General features: G+C 56.9%; 2 protein-coding genes across 7 annotated transcripts in view; one reads left to right on the forward strand and one right to left on the reverse strand.

Annotated features, from left to right (window-relative positions):
* The first annotated feature begins 173 nt into the window (after positions 1-173).
* ELAC2 (elaC ribonuclease Z 2) lies at positions 174-16,480 on the forward strand. Its single transcript, XM_043473801.1, has 24 exons — positions 174-493; positions 950-1,000; positions 1,121-1,191; positions 2,207-2,271; positions 3,551-3,608; positions 4,384-4,452; positions 4,782-4,886; positions 6,081-6,139; positions 8,473-8,531; positions 8,622-8,694; positions 9,146-9,258; positions 9,395-9,490; positions 10,113-10,251; positions 10,456-10,541; positions 11,385-11,497; positions 12,583-12,679; positions 13,222-13,360; positions 13,631-13,669; positions 13,801-13,910; positions 14,188-14,287; positions 14,371-14,491; positions 14,580-14,658; positions 15,107-15,251; positions 15,567-16,480. Exons 1-24 carry the CDS (start codon positions 261-263, stop codon positions 15,783-15,785), a joined length of 2,439 nt encoding a protein of 812 aa, XP_043329736.1. The 5' UTR covers positions 174-260; the 3' UTR covers positions 15,786-16,480.
* ARHGAP44 (Rho GTPase activating protein 44) overlaps positions 16,449-19,923 on the reverse strand; it is a 119,716-nt gene continuing 116,241 nt past the window's right edge. For 3 of the 6 annotated variants that reach the window (XM_043473777.1, XM_043473769.1, XM_043473745.1), the window contains one exon: positions 16,449-17,931. In XM_043473777.1, the coding sequence (XP_043329712.1) occupies positions 17,792-17,931 (140 nt within the window). In that variant the 3' untranslated portion in view covers positions 16,449-17,791. The remainder of the gene's footprint in view (positions 17,932-19,923) is intronic. The other 3 variants (XM_043473750.1, XM_043473759.1, XM_043473786.1) reach the window with 3 other exon arrangements.

Raw genomic sequence — 19,923 nt, forward strand, 5'->3', positions numbered from 1 at the left:
GCCGGGGAAACCAGAAAGAGACCAGGGGCGGGGCCGTTCAGGGCGCTCTAGCATTCTTCCTCTCTATGACCACCGCCAACTGACAGGGGCAGGGCGGAGCGGTCCCTCCCTATTGGACGTGCGGCCTCGCGAAGGCGGGCAGCTAGGCTGGCGGCGCGCTGATTAGCTGGGGCGCCCCGCGGGGCTGGAGGGGCGGTGCTCACGGGGCATGCGGACGGAGGCCGCCGGCTGCGCTCGGGTCCGGGAAGAGGAGGCTGCGCATGTGGGCGCTCCGCTCGCTGCTGGGGCTGCGGTGCGCGGCCGGGCGCACCATGTCGCAGGGGCCGGCGCGCCGCCCGCGGCCGCCCAAGGACCCGCTGCGGCACCTGCGCACGCGGGAGAAGCGCGGCCCGTCATGGGGGCCCGGGGGCCCGAACACTGTGTACCTGCAGGTGGTGGCAGCCGGCGGCCGGGATGCGGGCGCCGCCCTCTACGTCTTCTCCGAATTCAACCGGTCCGTGCGCCGCGCCGGGGCCCGGTGGTGGTGGTGGTGGGGTGTCCCCTGGCCGAGCCCCTCCTCCCTAGGCTTGGTCACCCAGTTGTCAGTGTGGATGAGAGAGCCCGCACCCCGTACTGCCCCGTCCGTGCGGCTCCGGGAGGCGCCCCTGATCTTTAGGCAGAGCCCTCTCGTGTGCGCCCCATGGCCGGGGCCTCTTAGTCCGTGTGTGAAGTGGGCAGGTGTGCGGAGGAGATGATGGGAGAGGACCCCGGCACCGGCCCACCCCAGCCCCCTCCCCGCGTCTGCCGAGGAGGGTTCAAAACCCAGCGTCCTAACAGCAGACTCTCGGCCGGTAGCACCACATGGGTTTTCAGGGGTTTTTTTCCCCCCTCTACCGTGTACAGCAGAGCATCCGATCGGTGGCAGAAGCTTTACAGACTCTGACTCTCTGGTGCGATGTTCATCTTCTAGGTATCTCTTCAACTGCGGGGAAGGCGTCCAGCGACTCATGCAGGAGCACAAGTGAGCCAGCCCTCTTCCTGCGGGGCGGGGATGACTGTGCGGCTTTGACACGGGGGTCAGCAGAAGAGAGGGGCCCCGGCCAGTGTGTTGTGTCCTGCTCCAGCGCTTTCTCTTTCTTAGGCTGAAGGTGTCCCGTTTGGACAACATATTCCTGACCCGAATGCACTGGTCTAATGTTGGCGGGTTGTGCGGTGAGTCTGTTCTTGTCCAGGTCAGGCTGGAGGGAGGTCTCTGGGATTTTAACCTGCCTCCTCCCCCCACCCCATATTTTTTTGCCCATCGCTGGAAGTCCAGGGGAGCTGGAATTCTTTTTAATCCCTGCCCCTTCAGCTATAGTAGGAAGCATCCAAAAGTGTGGCTCAGAAGAGTAGGTGTTAATGTGGAGGCTGCCTTTAGGTGTTAACCACCTACCTCATTTATTGAGTTGCTGGACTGGAGGTGCGGGACTGACTGGAGTGTGTGGTCACAGTAAATCACAGGAAATACTGGGTTGGCCAAGAAGATGGTTTGGGTCTTTGCGTAACAGACTTTTTGGCCAACTCATTATGTCTGCCACTGGTACCATCAGCTACACACAGAGACCCAGTATTCAGATTTGTTGTTTAGTCGCTAAGAAGTGTCTGACTCTTTTGTGACCCCATGGGCTATTACAGCCCACCAGGCTCCTCTGTCTGTGGAGTGGGTTGCCATTTCTTTCCCCAGGGGATCATCCCCACCCAGGGATCAAACCCAAGTCTCCAGCATTGGCAGGCGGATTCTTTTCCACTGAGCCACCAGGAAAGCCCGATATCCCGATTACCCTCTTGTTTCTGCCCAACAATTAGAAAGATGGAGATTGTTTTGCTGCCACATTCTGTAACATTGTGGAGCGGGTAGGAAGGAGCAGAGGCTGGCCCCGTCTCATCCCCCAGGACTGAGACTCAGATGAGGTGAGGATGCACCCAGGGTGCAGAATTGGTGCCATCCTTTGACTCAGTGGATTTTTGCCCCCGAGGTGCCTCATTCTAGTATCAAGTCCTGAGTAAGCGTCCCTTGAACCTCTAGCCAGCACCAGGTCTGCTCTTCACGTGTTCCCTGTTAACTCTGGAGTGAGAACAAGTAGAAAAAGCAGCCAGTTAAGTCAGGACTGCACTTCCTGGCGGTGACTGCGAGTCAGGGCTATGAGAGATCTAAGTTTATTCTTTTTTTTTTTTTTTTTTTTTTTAGGAATGATCCTCACTTTAAAGGAAACCGGAGTTCCAAAGTGTGTGCTTTCTGGACCCCCACAACTGGTGAGTCTCGAAGCTGAGCCTTCCACTTTAACTTCCACAGGAATTTCCAGTTTTGCACATCGGCCCTCTGCCCTCCAGAGAAAACTCATAGCAGTGGAAACACTTTGAGTTTCAAGCTAAAGATAACCCGAGTCCAAGCCTTATTGACTCTCTGACTGGGCTCAGGTCGCAGTCCCTCCTGGACCCTCCGTGACTGTGTCTGCGAAAGGGTCACAGGGGTTACGAATTAAACGAGGTAACACAAAGCACTTGGTCACTTTGTTTCACACCACGTGGACACAGGATAGATGTCAGCTTTTATTCTTTTTTTATTTAGAATTTATTTATTTTTTTAATTGAAGGATAATTGCTTTACAGAATTTTGTTGTTTTCTGTCAGACCTCAACATGAACAACTTTTATTCTTATTTATTAAATTTCAGACATCTCTGTTGTACCTTCTAAGCCAGCTTTACAACACTGTTGAGAGGTTATAAACACATTATTGGTGTAAGGGTTCACTTCACTTCCCAGGTCCTAAGGTAAAAGGCAGCCAGACACCAGCCCTGCCTGTGACATCTGTCTCCAGAATAATGCCTTGCAGCCGTATGTCTGTATCCTCCTCATTAGCTCTGTCCCACCATGGTCTCCTGCCATCACTTCCCATGTCCATTCCTCCACCCCCGTGACTGTCCAGCACCGTGGCCACAAGGATCCCTCTCCAGTGGAACGGAAGGCAGGTCACCTCGTCCTAAAAGCCTTCACAGGTCTCTGTAAACATAGTCCAGACACCGTCACGTGGCCCCCAGGTCCTGCTGGCCCTGGCCCTCACCTGCCCTGCATCCATGCCCGGCCCCACGGCGAGGCTGTGGTGCCAGCTCTGAGCTCTTCACAAAGCCCCCGCCTGTCTCAGGCCAAGATAACTTTCTCCCTCCTGTGTCCTCCCAAACTTCAGGGCTCAGCAACAGGGCTTCGGCTTGGGATGCCCCCGCGCCCCGCCAGTGACTCTACAGACTGGCTGGATCCCAGTCTCCTGTGTTGTTTTATGTGTACAGGATGCTCAGCCCCATGGCGGCTTGTTGTCATCTGTATGATTTCTCTCTCCTCCCCTGGTTTCTAAGTTCTGTGAGCACAGGTACCCCATATTCTCATTGCTGACCCCCAGGCATCTAACCTGTGGTGGACACTCAGCAAGGAAGTTGGAAGTGCTCTTTGAAGTGTGTTTTATGTTGCTGCCTCCAGCACCTCTCATGAATTGACGCTTGAACATGTGTTTCATCCTCCTCATTTTTCTTTCTTAGGAGAAGTACCTGGAAGCTATCAAAATATTTTCTGGTCCACTGAAAGGAATAGACCTGGGTAAGTCCTTGATTACTACTCATATGCCCCCTTCTCTCAAGTCAGAATCCATAAAAGCTGACCAAAGTAGACCTTAAAAATCAAATGCTTCATCCATGTGAGATGAATTTTGAACCTATTGCCGATTGCACTTTCTCTGCCCCCACCTCATCCCCTTAAACATGGGCGGGAAGGTAGGAGTGAGTCAAAAGCTGCCAGGTATGGGGTGTGTGCAGGGTGGGGTCTCCCTTGGGGCCCTGAGGCTCCTTCCTGGCCCTGTAGGTGGGTCTCACCATTGAGTGGCCTTGGATCCCTCACAGAGAGAGGGGCTGGGAGCAGTTTTTCTGGGAGCACATGGCTGATTGATGAGAAGAGGCCTGAGCCAGGTACTGGCCGGGCCAGGGGCATCTCCGGTTGGTTCTTCTGTAGACGGACGCTGGTGTTTTATTTCAGAACATGTCTTGGCTCTCAGAGTTGAGAGCATAGGTTCCCTGGCCTGGCAGTGCTGAGTGTCAGCCTGTGTCTCTTACACTTAACCAACGGCTTCATTTTCTTTTGGCGGTTCACCACCAGTGATCCTCGTACGTCTTCTCACATGGCTGTGCTAAACGTTAAGAGCTGAAGATGTATTTTTGCTGCTTCCCTAAATATTTTCATTTACCTAGAAATTCTTGGTTTAATGCAGATTTCTGCAAAATTCCAGAGTGCTCCCATTGCTTGTGGGTGGTGATCTGAAGGTGATTCTCGTGCCCATGTTTGCTGCCCCAGTCACTATCCCGCGGTCTTTTCCCCACAGCTGTGCGGCCCCACTCGGCACCAGAATACAAGGACGAGACCATGACAGTGTTCCAGATCCCCATCCACTGTGAGTACGAAGCCACATGGCGGGGACCTCTGGCGCTCCAGTGGTTAGGGCTCCGTGCTTTCACTGCTGGGGCCCAGGTTCGATCCCTGGTCAGGGAACTAAGATCCTGCAAGCTGAGCTGCACAGGCAAAAATTAAGAAAAGCCACGTTTTCTTGGAGTGGGAGGAGGTGGGTCCTAGTTGAGGAAGGCGGGGAGGGGGGGTGGTAGAAACTACTGGTGGCCAGTGGAGGACAGGCCAGTGAGATGGGCAACTCACTGTGAGTTGCAACTGGCTGTGTTACAACTCGCCCGAGGGCTGTGTCATCTGCTCATTTCCCCTACTGACCAGGCGAGCAGACGAGTGATCAGCAGCCACCCTCGCAGAGTCCAGAGCGGCTGAGTCCACAGCCGCCTCCACACGCAGAACCAGCTGATGCGGAGTGGCGCCCGAACGGTAATGGTGCTCCGTCAGTAGCGTGCTGTCGAGGGGGCTGGGGTGGACGTGGGGTCTGTTTTAGTCCCTTGCTTGCTTCTGCTCGTCATTCAAGTTTTTGTCCTAAGGAAGCTCTCTGTGCAGAACAGACACTTCTTCCTTGTCATGTTAGGACACCTGTGGGCAGCTGAGAAGGCTGTTGTAAAGGTGGCCGCATGGAGGCTTAAAGGCCAGTGTGCAGCCAGGGGGTGGGGGCCCAAGCTTCGGGTCCAGTTTGCCCAGGGAGAGCAGGACCTGGCAAATGATTCCTACAGAGGCTTTTGTGTTTCCCATTTTCTGGTACAAAATTATGTTGTTTATTTCATTATACGGTACAGATCATTAATTAAGTCTTTACAGTTCATTACCGAGTCTTTGGAGTTTTTTGAATTCCCATTTCACATGTAGCAAGTCAGAATTTGTGTGTGCACCTGTTGTGTTTGCAAAACCGCACACACAGGAACACTGCTCTGACACCGTTGGTGTCAGCAGATGGAGAAGGCTCAGTGAACTGTTTGTGTCTCATGGAGGCAGCAGTAATGCCAGTTAGTTTTTGTGACTGCAGGACCTATCAGCCAGGCTGACAAAGCGGTCAAAGACTGGCTTTGGGCCCCCTCTTTCAGAATGACAGCCCACTGGGAAACGGGATCAGAATTCCAGGATGAGACCTACCAGAGGAATCGGGCTGCTTGAGGTGGTCCAGGGATGGGCAAGCTTGATAAGCTCCGGCCTCTGCCCTGAGGCCACGTCTGTCTGAGGACCGAGGGGCCCCAGTCCTGTGAACTGTCCTCCTTGGATGGCATGAGTGAGGACTGATACCCACGTCATTTTTGCAGGCCTTTCAGCTTTTATGTTATTTCTCACAGAGTTATTGATAAAGCACATTACAGCTTTTTTTTTTTTTTCTCTCCACTTCTTGGTAAAACTGAAAACATTTTAAAACACTTCACTTGGTCTTCTCTGGTTTGAGTTTTTGCATTTTTGTTTCCTCGAATCTCACCACGAGTTAGAAAAAAAAGAAAGTTCTGCTTGAGGGCAAAACGAGTGTGTGTGTGTATCCAAAGTTCCTTCCGTTTACATTTGTGTGACGCCAGATTAGGTGTCAGATGACCGCTGACCTGTGACACCTGCAAGACTTGCCATCCACCTTGTCATGGTCGGACTGTCTCTCCTCAGGTGTTGGCCAGAAAGTACGCGGCAGGGACACCTCCTTGGTGGTCGCTTTCGTCTGCAAGGTGAGCATGTGTCCGGTGACCTCAGGGTTTTTGGTGATCGGAAGGCAGCAGCTGTCTCTGTGATCAGAGAAAACACACCCTGGTTCCCAGTAAACAGCTTGTGCTCATCAAATGTGTCCAGATTGTCTTCCGGCCAGAGTCAGTCTCCAGAGACAGGTTTCATAGTTGGCTGTGAGCCTCACTCTTGAACTTCAGAAATAGTTAAGAAAGGTTAAGTCTCTGAAGTCAGTGGAAATAGAGTTGATTTACAGTGTTAATTATTGCTCTACAGTAAAGTGATTCAGTTATACACGTGTGTATGTATACTCTTTTTAAAAATATTCTTTTCAATTATGGTTTATCGCAGGATATTTTCTTGTGCTATATGGTAGGACCTTATATCTATTCTATATGTAATAGTTTGCATTTGGTTATCCCAAGCTCCCAATCCTCCCCTACCCTCCCCCACCCTGGACTTCCCGCTTGGTGACCAGTCTTTTTCTTAGGTTCATTTGTATCCTATTTCAGATTGGATGTATAAGCGATAGCATATGGTATTTGTCTTTCTCTGACTTTATTTAATATGATTATCTGTAGGTCCATCTGTGTTGCTGCAAATGGCATTTCATTTTTTATGGCTGTGTAATATTCTATTATATGTATACCTATATATATTTATATATCACATCTTTTTTATCCATTCCTCCATCAATGGATGTTTGGGTTGCTTCTATGTCCTGGCTATTGTAAACAGTATTGCAATACACACTGAGATGCATATATCTTTTTAAATTATGTTTTTCTCCTGATATTTACCCAGGAATGGGATTGCTAGGTTGTATGGTAATTCTGTTTCTATTTTTCTGAGGAACCTTAATACTGTTTTCCACAGTGGTTGCACCAACTTACATTTTCACCAACACTGTAGGAGGGTTCCCTTTTCAGCACATCCTCTCCAGCAGTTATTGTTTTATAGACTTTTTAATGATGACCATTCTGATTGGTGTGAGGTGGATATTTCATTGGAGGTTTGATTTGCATTTCCCTAACAGTTAGCAATGTTGAGCATCTTTTCATGTGCATGCCTATGGGCTATCTGTATATCTTGTTTGGAGAAATGTCTATTTCGGTCTTCTGCCCATTGTTCTGTTAGGTGGCTTTGTTGTTGTTGAGTTTATGAGCTGTTTGTATATTTTGGAAATTAAACCCTTTCAGTTGCATCATTTGCAAATATTTCTACCATTGTGTAGGTTGGCTTTTCATTTTGTTTATGGTTTCCTTTGCTCCGCTAAAGCTGTGAGTTTAATTAGGTCCCATTGGTTTATTTTTACTTCCGTTACTTTGGGACACTGACCTAAGAACACACTGGTATGATTTATGTCAGGATGTTTTGCCTGTGTTCTCTTGTAGTAGTTTTATGGCATCATGTCTTATATTTAAGTCTTTAAGCCACTTGGAGTTTATTTCTATGTATGGTGTGAGGGAGTGTTCTAATTTCCTGACTTACATGGATCTGTCCAAATTTCCCAGCATCACTTGCTGAAGAAACAGTCTTTTTCCCCATTGTGTTAATATATTTTTGCCACCTTTGTTGAAGATCAGTTGACTGTAGGTGTGTGGATTTACTTCTGAGCTCAATTAATAACTTTTATTATCTGGAGATATGTTCTCTCTATACCCACTTTGGTAAGAGGTTTTCTTTTTTAATCATTATTATGTTTATTTATTTCTGGCAGTGCTGGGTCTTCACTGCTACATGGGTCTCTCTAGTTGTGAGCGGGGACCCTTCTAGTTGTGAGCAGAGGCCCTTCTAGTTGTTGAGTAGGACCCCTCTAGTTGTGAGCAAGGCCCCTCTAGTTGTGCAAGTTTTTAAGTACAGAATGATGATTATGAGGTTTTGTGAAGGATTTTTTTCCATTTTAACATAATAATAGAATACTGGGACTTTTTTATTGTAACTTTTCTCTGGTATAAAAGCAGCAGCACAGTTTTGCCACATATGTGAAAAGTCGATGAGAGAAACCACCCAGTTTCCCTGTCCCTGGAGCGCCGGGTTGCATGGTGGATCCGTGACTGTTTCTGTTGGACTCTGTTCTGGTGACGCTCTGGCCGTCGCTTGACCAGCACAGGATAACAGAACGAGTGTTTCTCCTCCAGGTGCTTGGAGAACGCTTCTTACTTGGGATGGAATAGACGGCGTTTTATTAGATGTACAAGGAGTTATCAGGGTTGGGGAAGTAGGCAGCTCAGTCTTAAATTATTCGGTTTCCCGTGCTAAACTGCTTCCAAAACTGTGGTGGAATCCAAGCTTCTCCGTCAGACCCTGGCCTCACATGGTGTCCTCTTCCTCGCAGCTCCACGTGAAGAAGGGAAACTTCTTGGTGCTCAAAGCGAAGGAGCTGGGTCTCCCAGTGTGAGTGGCGGGGCGTTTGCGGGAGGGCCTCGGCGGGCACAGGGCAGCCCCGGGGCCCCGTCCTCACCGAGGCCTCGCCTGTCATTTCAGCGGAACAGCTGCCATTGCCCCCATCATCGCTGCCGTCAAGGACGGGAAGAGCGTCACCTACGAAGGGAGAGAGGTGGGTGCGGTCCCGGCAGCCACAAGCCGGGCCTGGACGCTGGACAGTCGCTGTCCGGTTTGGCCCCACTTGCAGGGGAGTGAGCAGCTTGGGTTTCATCATACGAGCCGAGCTTGCCTGGGTTTGCCCCGCATGTCAGTGCTGGCCACGTGGGGGCGTTTCTGGGGGTTTCCCTTTAGGATGTGAGGGTCCTCCTCATAGGATGGGGGCTGTCCCTATCCCTGAACCCAGGGGAGATCCCTTCAGGGTGGACTTCAGGGGTGTGGCCCCAAGGAGCGACATCCTCCCCAAGGTGGGAGAATGAGAGGACGAGACTCCGCCAAGAGCCGGGTGTGAAATGCCCTCTCGGGCCAGCCGCCCCGTCTGGTGTCAGTGGAGAGAGGGCCGGAGGTGTGGGCGCTCCCCGAGGGGGCTGCCCTGGGAGCACGTGGTGACCCCGGGGACTTGACAGATTCTGCCTGAAGAGATATGCACCCCTCCGGACCCCGGGATCGCCTTCATTGTGGTAGAATGTCCAGACGAAGGGTTCATCCAGCCGCTGTGTGAGAACACCGCCTTCAGGAGGTGAGGAGAGCCCTCCGGGCGGGAGGTGAGAACCGACATTGCTCGGGAGAGCTGGGCCCGGCTCCCGCCTCCCCGTTCGAGGTCTGCACTCTGTGCCTCCCTGGCCCCAGCAGAACCCCCACTTGCTTCCTCCCAGTTACCAAGGGAAGGCCGACGCCCCCGTGGCCCTGGTGGTCCACATGGCCCCGGAGCACGTGCTCCTGGACAGCAGATACCAGCAGTGGATGGAGAGGTATGAGGGCCCCTGGGTTCCTGCCCTCCCTGGAGGCTGGGGGCATTTGTGCCGTGAAGACTGTCCCCACGAGGGGGCGCTGCGGGCACATGTCCACTGGCCTGGGGCTGGCTTCCTGCCTGCACCCTCCACACCCTCACCTCAGGACAAACCCTGCCTGTGTTGATGATCATGTGTGTGTTTCCGAAATAAGAGACATGGAGGATAAAGTAGCAGTCTCGCTTTAGAAGCTTTATCCATATTGGGCACCTTCCTGCTCTTCCACCGCCCACCTCAGGGCCGGGTGGCTGGGGTTGGACTGGGCGCGTGGTGACTTCTCTCCCACTGGTGCCCCTGGTCCCCTGCACCTCGGGGTCTGAGTGTTGGCATCCATCACCCTCTTCCTTTCCTTCCCTCATCCCCGTGCTCCCTCGTGTTCCCGAGTCCCCAGCCCTGGAACTGTTCCTGGTGTCCCGCAGGCCTTGAACTGGGCTCTTGAGGAGGACCTGGGCTGTGTCTGGCCACTCGGGGTGACCCCTGGACAGGTCGCTCACCCTCTTGAGCACTCCCAGTACATGACCACTGCGTGGGCAGGAGTGCCCCCAGAAAGACACCATGCCGACCGTGTGTCCATCCATCTTAGGTTCGGGCCCGACACCGAGCACCTGGTTCTGAACGAGAGCTGCGAGTCGGTTCACAACCTGCGCAGCCACAAGATCCAGACCCAGCTCGGCCTCATCCACTCCGGCATCTTCCCCCCGCTCGCCGGCCCCCGCCCCCAGGTAGCCCCCCGCCACCTCCACTTGCCGGCCCCCGCCCTTGGGTAACCCCCTGACCTCCACTCACCGGTCCCCACCTTCAGGTATCATCCCAACCCACCTCCACTCGCTGGCCCCTGCCCTCAGGTAGCCCCCTGCCCCCAGGTCGTGGCTTGCCTCTGTCCCCGTTGTCCCCACCCCCATGGGTCACAGCTCTGTCTCTTGCAGGAAGGCAGTGCTGCCCAGGGTGTGCCCACAGTCCGAGGCCAGTGTCTCCTTAAGTACCAGCTCCGGCCCCGGCGGGAGTGGCAGAGGTCAGTGTGGTCTCAGGGTGGGGGGTGTCAGTGTCTCAGGTCTGCAGCCACGTGGCCGCTGCCTCCGAGCAGAAAGTCAGTCACCCGCCATCCCATCACCCTGAAACACTGCCTGTTACCAGTTTGTGATTTCTGACCAGGTGTGTGGGGGCATGTTAAGATGTGGGTTTAGGGCCTGATACACTGTCGGGCTTTTCCCAGGTCTTGATAAGAGTCTTCAGAACAAGGTTGTCACCAGGTTTCCAGGTGTGGGTGCTTGTTCATTGGAGGCACTGCAGTCCTCCTGCTACGTTAACAAAACAAGTGCCTTCCATAAAAATCCTTGGGTGGAACAGGGTTTCCTTGGAAAATGCTTAAGCGGGGGTGGGGGAGTACTGGGTCAGAGGCTGACCCTGCCTGAAGCACCTGGTGAACCCAGCTTACCCTGCAGCTAGTCACGGAGAGGTGCTTACTGCCCTCTGTCTTCAGTTTTTAAAAATTTGAAGTGTCCTTTGCACACCAGTGTGGTCCAAGTGGACCACGTTTGGAAAGGTAGCTGGACCCTGGGCACCGTTGTGGTGAATAGTTGGGGCTCTTTAAGAGCCCTCCTCCCCCACGGGGATGCCCAGCACGACTGGGGTCTAGTGAGTAGAGGTCAGGGAGGCCCCTGCCCCGTGGATCAGTGCTGCCAGGGCCAGCCCGGCCCACTTTGAGCTGTGAGGTTCTGAGGACCGGAGGTGTGAGACCCGTTGGGCTGGGGAGGGAAGTGGAAGCACTTGCAGACAGTCCCTAGGGTCGATGCTGACTTCACGTCTCATTCACGGCCACGGCGCCTTTCCATCCCCTGATTCCACCTCCTTGCAGGGATGCCGTCCTGACCTGCGACCCCGAGGAGTTCATCGCCGAGGCTCTGGAGCTCCCCAACTTCCAGGAGAGCGTGCAGGAGTATAGGAAGACGGCCCAGGATGGCCCAGAGGGTGAGGCAGACCAGGGACCAGCCCCTCCCGGGCTTGCGTCTCACCTCGGGGCCTTCTGGTCTGTTTCCTACCAGTGCCTGCCCCACCCAGCCCAGTCCGCTCAGTGGTTAGGTGATGAGGCCCACACAAGCCAAGTGGGAGGGTCCTGGGACCTTGGGTGAGGCTCTGGGCAGAACCTGGGGTCTGGTCCCAGCGTTGCTTTAAGGGTCCACGGGAGGACTCTGGCCCCATCACTCACCGTGTTGGGCTTCCCCTGCCCCAGTGGGAAGACAGTTTGGGGAACTCTGTGGCCTCTCTGCAGTAGTTGGTTTCTCCAGTGGTGGTGGTCTAAGCTCACAATTGAAGTGGAAAAAGGAGGCTGGACTAAACGGCGGGGTCAGGTTCAAGCTAGTCAGCACCAGGCTGGAGTTTCAGGAATATGCCTCCCTGGCTGCGCTTGCTGGGGTAGGTTTCTGGTTTGCACAATAAAGCTCCATTGGTATCATCGCTCGCACACGTGCACACGGGGCCTCTCTGGCTGAGCAAGGCCTTGCGGGGCCTCAGGCTTCAGAATCCAGAAGGCTGGTCCTGCCAAAGCGCAAACCTCCCGAGCTCCTCCCAGTAGGGCGGGACCTCTGCCAGGTGGGCTCAGCCCTGAGGTCTGTGCTGATTCACAGCACCAAAAGGGGCCCCTGTTATATCATCTAGTAGGAGACTTGGGGGCTTCCCTGGTAGCTCAGTTGGTAAAGAATCTGCCTGCAATGCTGGAGGCCCTGGTTAGATTCCTGGGTCGGGAAGACCCGGTGGAGAAGGGATAGGCCACCCACTCCAGCATTCTTGGGCTTCCCTTGTGGCTCAGCTGGTAAAGAATCTGCCTGCAATGTGGGAGGCCTGGGTTCGATCCCTGGATTGGCAAGATCCCCTGGAGAAGGGAAAGGCCACCCAGTCAGGTATTCTGGTGTGGAGAATTCCACGGACTGAGTTACTTTCACCACCAGGAGACTTGGGCCTGCGTAATTGCTTTCTGCCCCTTCTGGTCTAACCCCAGCCCCTCCTGGGTATCTGGACTTAACCCCAGGGCTGGCTCACGATGTGTTTTTCCATAGAGACTTGCAGCCAGTACCCAGAAGTGGTCTTCCTGGGAACAGGGTCCGCGATCCCAATGAAGATCCGGAACGTGAGCTCCACGCTCGTCAATATCAGGTAGGAGCCCTTGAAGGGAGGCGCCACCCGCAGGAGGACCCTGCCCCACTCCCTGGTGAATCAGAAGGTGCAGCCTCTCCTCCCTGGAGGCCGGTCTTGGCTGGAATGCCCAGGGAGGGGTCGGGCAGTAAGGTGATAGGTGGTCTGGGTAGCCGACTTGGACGTGGGGGGTCCGCGCAGTTGGACACCCGGTGCATCTTTGGATGAAGCAGGTGCTGCGCTGTGAGCCATCACCTGGTCACCTGGCTGAGACGCAGTCTCACCAGGCTTTCAGCTCCTCCTGTGAACTAGTCACTAACCGCCCCCACCGCATCGTTGGTGTACCCGCTCCCAGGCTCCGCTTCCCATACAGACCCTCTCTTGGGTGCCCAGCGTCTGTGTGACTCCGGGGACGCTCGTGTATGTCCCGGGGCATCGGACGTCCTCTGATATGAGGAGGAAAGATGTGAGGCCACCTTCACCTTGAGGGCAGCCCCCCGGGTGGGGCTGAGGTACCGCCCTGCCCTCCTCCCTGAGTGATCCCCCGCCTGGCCCCCCCACAGCCCCGACACGTCCCTGCTGCTGGACTGCGGGGAGGGCACCTTTGGGCAGCTATGCCGCCACTATGGGGACGGCGTGGACCGGGTCCTGGGCTCTCTGGCCGCCGTGTTCGTGTCCCACCTGCACGCCGACCACCACACGGTGAGTGGGCTCCCTCCTCGGGCCCCGTGCCTCCCACCCGGCGTGATGTCTTAGGAAAACCTGGTGGCCTAATCTCAAGGCCACAGGGTTTCCCCTGGCCAGGCGGCTGCTCGGAGCAACCTGCAGCCGGAGGCAGGCGGCAGCTTTGTGGTGGGCATCAGAAGGGGGTGGCTGATGGAGACCAGGGACTGCAAGCTGGGGTCCCAGGGCCCCAACTCAGGAGGGAGGTCGGGTCTGCATGAGGCTGATCGTGTCTCCTCCTCCTCCCAGGGCTTGTTGAACATCCTGCTGCAGAGAGAGCGCGCTCTGGTGAGTCCACGGGACTGCATTGCTCCCTTGTTTCCGGGGATGATACACACACACACACCCCTCCTCCCACTCCACACCGTTTCCGCTGAAATGTCCGCTGTGCTGGCGGCACTCTGCTCTCCCCGCTGCAGGCATCGCTGGGCAGACCCTGCCACCCCCTGCTCGTGGTCGCCCCCACCCAGCTCCGGACCTGGCTCCAGCAGTACCATAACCAGTGCCAGCCACTGCTGCACCACGTCAGGTGGGTGCGGGCCGGGCGGCAGAGCCGGGGAGGGAGGAGACCCTCGGGTGGTCCCCTTATAAAGGCCCTTTGCTTTTGGTTTCTCCCGGCCTCCTTCACTTCCAATCCCAAGTCCAGATCTCTGCCAACATTTCTCCATGAAACGGTTTCCAGGCCTCGCACCCTGCTTCCTCAGTGAGAGCACTGAATTGTTTTTTGTAATAGTGGTACTCTCTAGTCAGTGGCTTGAACATCAAATTAAATGTCTCTTTTTCTCAAATGTTTTATCTTCTTACAGTGTTATCCCTGCCAAATGCCTTCAGAAGGGAGCTGAGGTCTCCAGCCCTGAGGTGGAAAGGTTGATAAATTTGCTGCTGGAAACCTGTGGCCTGGAGGAGGTAGGGGGAGGCCTGGGCGTGGGCAGGCAGGTGGGGGCCACGGACGCGTGTGGCCGGCCGCGAGCCCACCGCCCCTCCTCCAGTTCCAGACCTGCCTGGTCCGACACTGCAAGCACGCCTTCGGCTGTGCGCTGGTCCACATGTCCGGCTGGAAGGTGGTCTACTCGGGGGACACCATGCCCTGCGAGGCTCTGGTCCAGATGGGTAAGTACGGGCGCGTGCCGTGCGGCCCCCAGACCCCTGCAGCCCCCAGGCAGAGAGCTTATTTTCAGCATCTGTGCTGCTGCTTCAGGGAAGGATGCTACCCTCCTGATCCACGAGGCTACCTTGGAAGACGGTCTGGAAGAGGAAGCTGTGGAGAAAACACACAGGTACAGAGCGCCCGGTCCCTCTGGCTCCCCAGGTGATGCTGGGCCAGCCTGCTTCCCACCGAGGGCTGTGGGGGCTTCTGACCCTGAGCAGCTGTCTCCCGAGCCTCCACTTTTATTTCTGCGGCACCTCTAAGGCAAGGCTCTGGAGGAGGTGCGGCTCAGGAAAGAACTGGGAAATATGCTGCAGCCAAGGAAGGGGGGCTGGGGCAGGGTCATGGGCGATCTCAGGGAGGAGTGTGTCGCCCCCAGTGGGAGACCCGTGTCCCCCGAGGCCTCACCAGTGGGCAGTCCTGCAAAGCAGAACCTGGGCTGCACTGGGGGTCTGGGGGGAGATGGGCTCTGCGGTGGCTTTGTATCGGCCCGTGGCCCCCAGGTGCCCAGGTGGGCCGGGTCTGGCCGGGTTTTGCACAGCCCGCTCCTCCAGCCTCCCGTCACCCTATGTGTGCAGCACCACCTCCCAGGCCATCGGCGTGGGCATGCGGATGAGCGCGGCCTTCATCATGCTGACCCACTTCAGCCAGCGCTATGCCAAGATCCCGCTCTTCAGCCCTGACTTCAACGAGAAAGTGGGCATCGCCTTCGACCACATGAAGGTGCGGGGACCCCTTGGGCGGGACGGGGAGAGGCGCCTCCATCCATGTGGACGACCAGGCTCAGCCTGCTGCCCACCATGGCCGGCACAGCCTCGGGGCACAGGCCCCCGAGGGCCCCGTGGAGGCCCACCTGGTCCCCAGAGTGATGACACGTGAGCCGCCCTCCACGCGGGCCCCGGGGACAGCGTTCAGCAGTAAAGCTGGGCCCTGGGAGCCTGGCTTCCTCTCCCCACAGCCGGGCCCGTCTTCCAGCCGAGTCTGCCTGTGAGGATGGGCGGTGCCTGTGAGCCCTGACAGCCTCGTCTTGCCTCGTAGGTCAGCCTGGGGGACCTCCCGACGGTGCCCCGGCTGACGGCGCCGCTGAAGGCCCTGTTTGCCGAGGACCTGGAGGAGATGGAGGGGCGCCGGGAGCGCCGGGAGCTGCGGCAGGTGCGGGCGGCCCTGCTCACAGGGGAGGACGTGGAGCCACCGCAGAAACGCGCCCCCACAGATCAGCCCCCCAGCCCGCAGAGCAAGAAGGCCAGGGCCCAGTAGACGCGGGGCCAGGGAGCGTGTGGAGGGAGGCCGCAGCGTCCATCAGTCTTGTGCACGAGTGCTGGGCTGGGGCGCAGCCTCAGGAACAGCGTCTCCAAGGACGAGACACTGTGAAGGTGGCGTCTGGACCCTGAGTGCTGTCCCCCTGCTGCGGCCGAGCAGGGTCTTGGGGCACAGCTCTGCGCTGCAGGTGCCCAGGGCACCTGGAAGCAGCTTGATCCTGGCAACGACCTTCAGAGTCCATCCCTGGGGAGCCAGCACCCCTCTGCAGCCTGGTGTCTTAGCCAAAGTCAAATCGTGTGGACTGTCAGCTGTGGATGGCACTGGGTGGGCGTGCAGTGGTTCCAGGAATGCAGAGACGGGCTGCCGTTCTTGCCGCGTAAACAGACTCACCGGGGTGTGGAGTGACACCGCGCGGGGCTGGCGGCCGGGCCTCCCCTTAGAGCTGGACAGCACTGAGGTCAGTGTCTGGAAAGGGGGTGGATTTTCACAGATGCCTCCAGTATTCGCATATTCTTACCACCCAGGAGGAGAGCGGGGGAGCTTTAAAGAGACACAAGTGCTGAGACAGAGACCAAGGACTGGACTCACCATGACCTCGGGGTCCCTGGCATAGCCTCCTGTGTCCTCTCAAGCTTGTTAAGACAGGAAGATAGGCCACGCTCAGGGATAATAAATCTATTTTAATAACATTACTTTCGACAACTATTTGTACACGTATTGAAAGGTAATTGTCAACCCCCGGGCTCCATTACAAATTGGGTACTGAGCTGCCCTGCCAGGAAGCGAGCAAAGCCGGGAACGTCAGAAATCAGCAAGTCCCACTGTCGGAGGAGGGTTACTTTACACTTTGTTGGGAAAAATAACGAAGCATTTAAATCTCTCATTGTACACCTGTACATGGGTTTAGATTGAATGGCTCAAATTAAACAAATATAGATTTCATATATACAAATATTATATCCAGTTTAGGTATATCTATTTTAAAAGGATAAAACTGTAAGGTTGGACTCTGCATGCATGACCGGAACCTTCTTCTCTCTCCCTCCGTCCCAGGTGTGACCAGAGCCCCCGGGGTCTCCTCCCCCGGGGTGGCTGGGGGCTCTGTGGAAGGGGGAGCCAAGCTCTGCACACTGCACAGCTTGGGGTGCGGGCCTGGGGGCTCCACGGGCCATGCCCCCTTCCCCTCTGGGCTTTGGGTGACAGGATTATTGCTATTCACTTCTGACCTCCAGAAAATGACCCCATTTCTTAGTGAGCTGGGGACCCTGGAGGGCTGCAATTACTAAGACACATCTCAAATTTTGGGGGGGGGGGGGTACCTGGGGAGCTACATTTGGGCCCCCCAGACACACTCAAGATCGTTTTTAAAATTCAGAAATAGAAAACCATAAGATAATAAAGGGAGCTTCATTCCACAGTGTGGAAGAGTAAAACTGTTAAATTTCGTCTTCAGCCATTTACATCAGAGCCCATGGAGGAAGGTCCGCCCCAGCCGGCCCCTCGCTGTGAAGAGGAAGGCCGGCCAGGGCTCCAGGCTTCCAGGCTCCTGAGAGCGAGACCCCCCCGCCCCCTGTCTCTTCCCCTCCCCGCTCTGCACCATCAGGCGGACCTCGCAGGACTCACGGAGGCCGTCAGCACGGGTGACAGCCCCAGGCTGACCACCACCGCGCTGTGCACACCCACGCTGCAGAGGACGTTTCTGACACAAGCCCTCGGGTGGGGAGGGCGGTCACCTGGCGTGGAGGCCGGAAGTGGATCAAAGTAGGCACGAAGTCAAAAGGCAAAGATCAAACAAAAGGCCAGCGTCACCACCCGGAGGGGACGAAAAAAATCCGCACCACAGGAACCTGCCACACGGCCATTCGCAGGAGTCCCGCCTGGCGGCGCTGCGACGGCATGGGCCACGTACGCACGCGCACGCAGAGCTGCTCACAGGGCCACGTGCGCGCGCACGCGCGCGCGTAGCTGCTCAGAGGGCCACGTGCGCACGCGCGCGGAGCGGCTCACAGGGCCGTGCTCTCCGACTCCTCCTCCGAGTCTCTCTTCTCAGCCACCGAGTGTCGCCGCACGTGCTCCAGGGGCCCGAGGCGCAGCGCCGACCCCAGCTCCACGTGGATGGAGGGCACGTCGAAGTGGACCAGATCTGCAAGGCGGCAGGGGCGGGGGTCGGGCTGAGAGGCTGCGGCCCAGGCAGTGCTGGGGGGCCTGGGGTGTCACGGAAGTGCTGGGGCCAGCTGATGCGGGGGTCCCTTGAAGCAGCCTCTCGAGGGCCCCGCTCCGCCCATGGGCCCAGACATCCAGATTCGTACCTGTGGTTCAGGCCCACAGGATCCTTACCCCCTGGAACCAGACTCTGCATATAGAGGACGCCCCCTGGCTGGGCCAGCTGACACCGGATTGGGGATGTCAGGCCTGCGTTTAGTTCCCTGGCGTTTGCAGGGATCGGGTCACAGGCTGGAGACACAGCTGCCTCCCAAGTGCGTGGAAGGACAGGGGGTCCTGACACAGTGGCCCAACTCGAGACTCCACGTGTATGCCTGACAGGCTGGTGGAGGTGGGGCGAGGGTCTCCCTCAGGACCCCGGGAGTAAGGGGGGCAAGCTGCTCCCTGTGGGCACCGCCACCCCCGCCCCGCTCGCCTCCAGTTAGGCCTCTGCTTATACACTGAGAGGTCACTTCCTGGAAAAGGACCAGGAGGAGGGCTGGTCCCCAAGGCAACACGCACAGTGTCTGTCCAGACCTCAGCGGGCAGCCCAGGCATTGGACGGCGGGGCCTGACTCCCCAGGGCCGCAGGGCTAAGGGGACCTGCCACTTCCTCCGGGCCTGCTAAGCGGCCTCCGCTCAGCCTCGCTGTCCCCTGAGGTTGAGGGGGGGGGGGACTGAGGACCCACACCACCGGGGAGCAGACCGGGGGTGGGGCTTCCTGTTTTTGTCAAACATTCCATCCAAGGAAGACCACGGCAAGTGGACAGACAGACGCGTGGACACTGTCTTCAAAGACACACAAACATGGAAGCTCTAGGACCAAGGCCCTCCTTTCCCCTGGCCCCCCATCCCCCCAAAACAGCCCCCTGCCTGACGGAGCAGAGATGGGGGGTGGGGGGTCCGCGGCTCCACAGCGCTCCTCCAGCTGCTGGCCTGCCCTGGAAGGTGTGGCACACCCTGCGGCTTGGGCTCAAAGCCCCGCCTCTGTCCCCAGGCGGAGTGTGACCTTGGGCGCCTTCCGACCCCGCCTGGGCCTGGCAGTCACTGTGGTGACACAGGTGGGAAGGTGCCCGCAGGCGAAGCGGGTAAAGGATGCGCAGCCGGAGGAGAGCCGCCCGGCGGCCACCTTGGCTGCTCCTTAAACCACACTGAGCAGGAGGGTAACTCAGGCAGCCGGGAGGCAGTGGGAGAGAACACCCTGCAGACCGCCGAGAAAAGAGAGGCCCATCCTTGGGACAGAGGCCCCAGGAGGCCTGTCGGGGCCCGTGTGGGCGGTGGACACCGCAAAGCCACTCCTGTCCAGAATGTGCAGCTTTCCTGGGGGGGTGGCGGGGACCCCTTGCTTCACTCTGGCTGCCCCATCTGACTCGGGCCCCAACACCTGCTTCCTGCCTGTTCTTACCTCCACTTTCCTTACGAGCTTCTGACCCTTTACAGGAGCAGGAGGCCTGGCAGAAACTGCTAGGAGGGCTCCCAGAGTATTTCATTGAATTGGACAGAAAGGCCCTGGCTAGCTGCATACCTGGGACAACATGAGCTCGGAGTGAATTCTAGAACGGACACTAGGGGTTCTTTAGAACCTGCTGACCAGCTCCCCGGGCTGGTCCTCTCCCCGGGGAGCCCTCCCCTAAACCCTGGGTACTTGTGCCTCCCCCAACACTGGGCATACGTCGTCAGCCAGCGGACCATCCAATGAAACAGGCCCGGGAGGAGGGAAGGGGCTGTCACCTCTCCCTTCTAAGCCTGTGTGGGCAGCAGCTGGGGCTGGGTGACCCTGGAAGGGGACAGTGAGGGAGAAGCTGAGCGCAGCCTCTTTTTCCTCCTGTGAAAAGCGAGGAGGCGGCCGGTGAGCCCCCAGGCCGCGGGAGGCTGCCGTGCAGGTCGGGGCGCATGCAGAGCGCGGGGTGCGGCCTGGCTGCGGGCGGGAGAG

Source organism: Cervus canadensis, chromosome 1 (genome assembly GCF_019320065.1).
Source record: "Cervus canadensis isolate Bull #8, Minnesota chromosome 1, ASM1932006v1, whole genome shotgun sequence".
Classification (NCBI taxonomy): domain Eukaryota; kingdom Metazoa; phylum Chordata; class Mammalia; order Artiodactyla; family Cervidae; genus Cervus; species Cervus canadensis.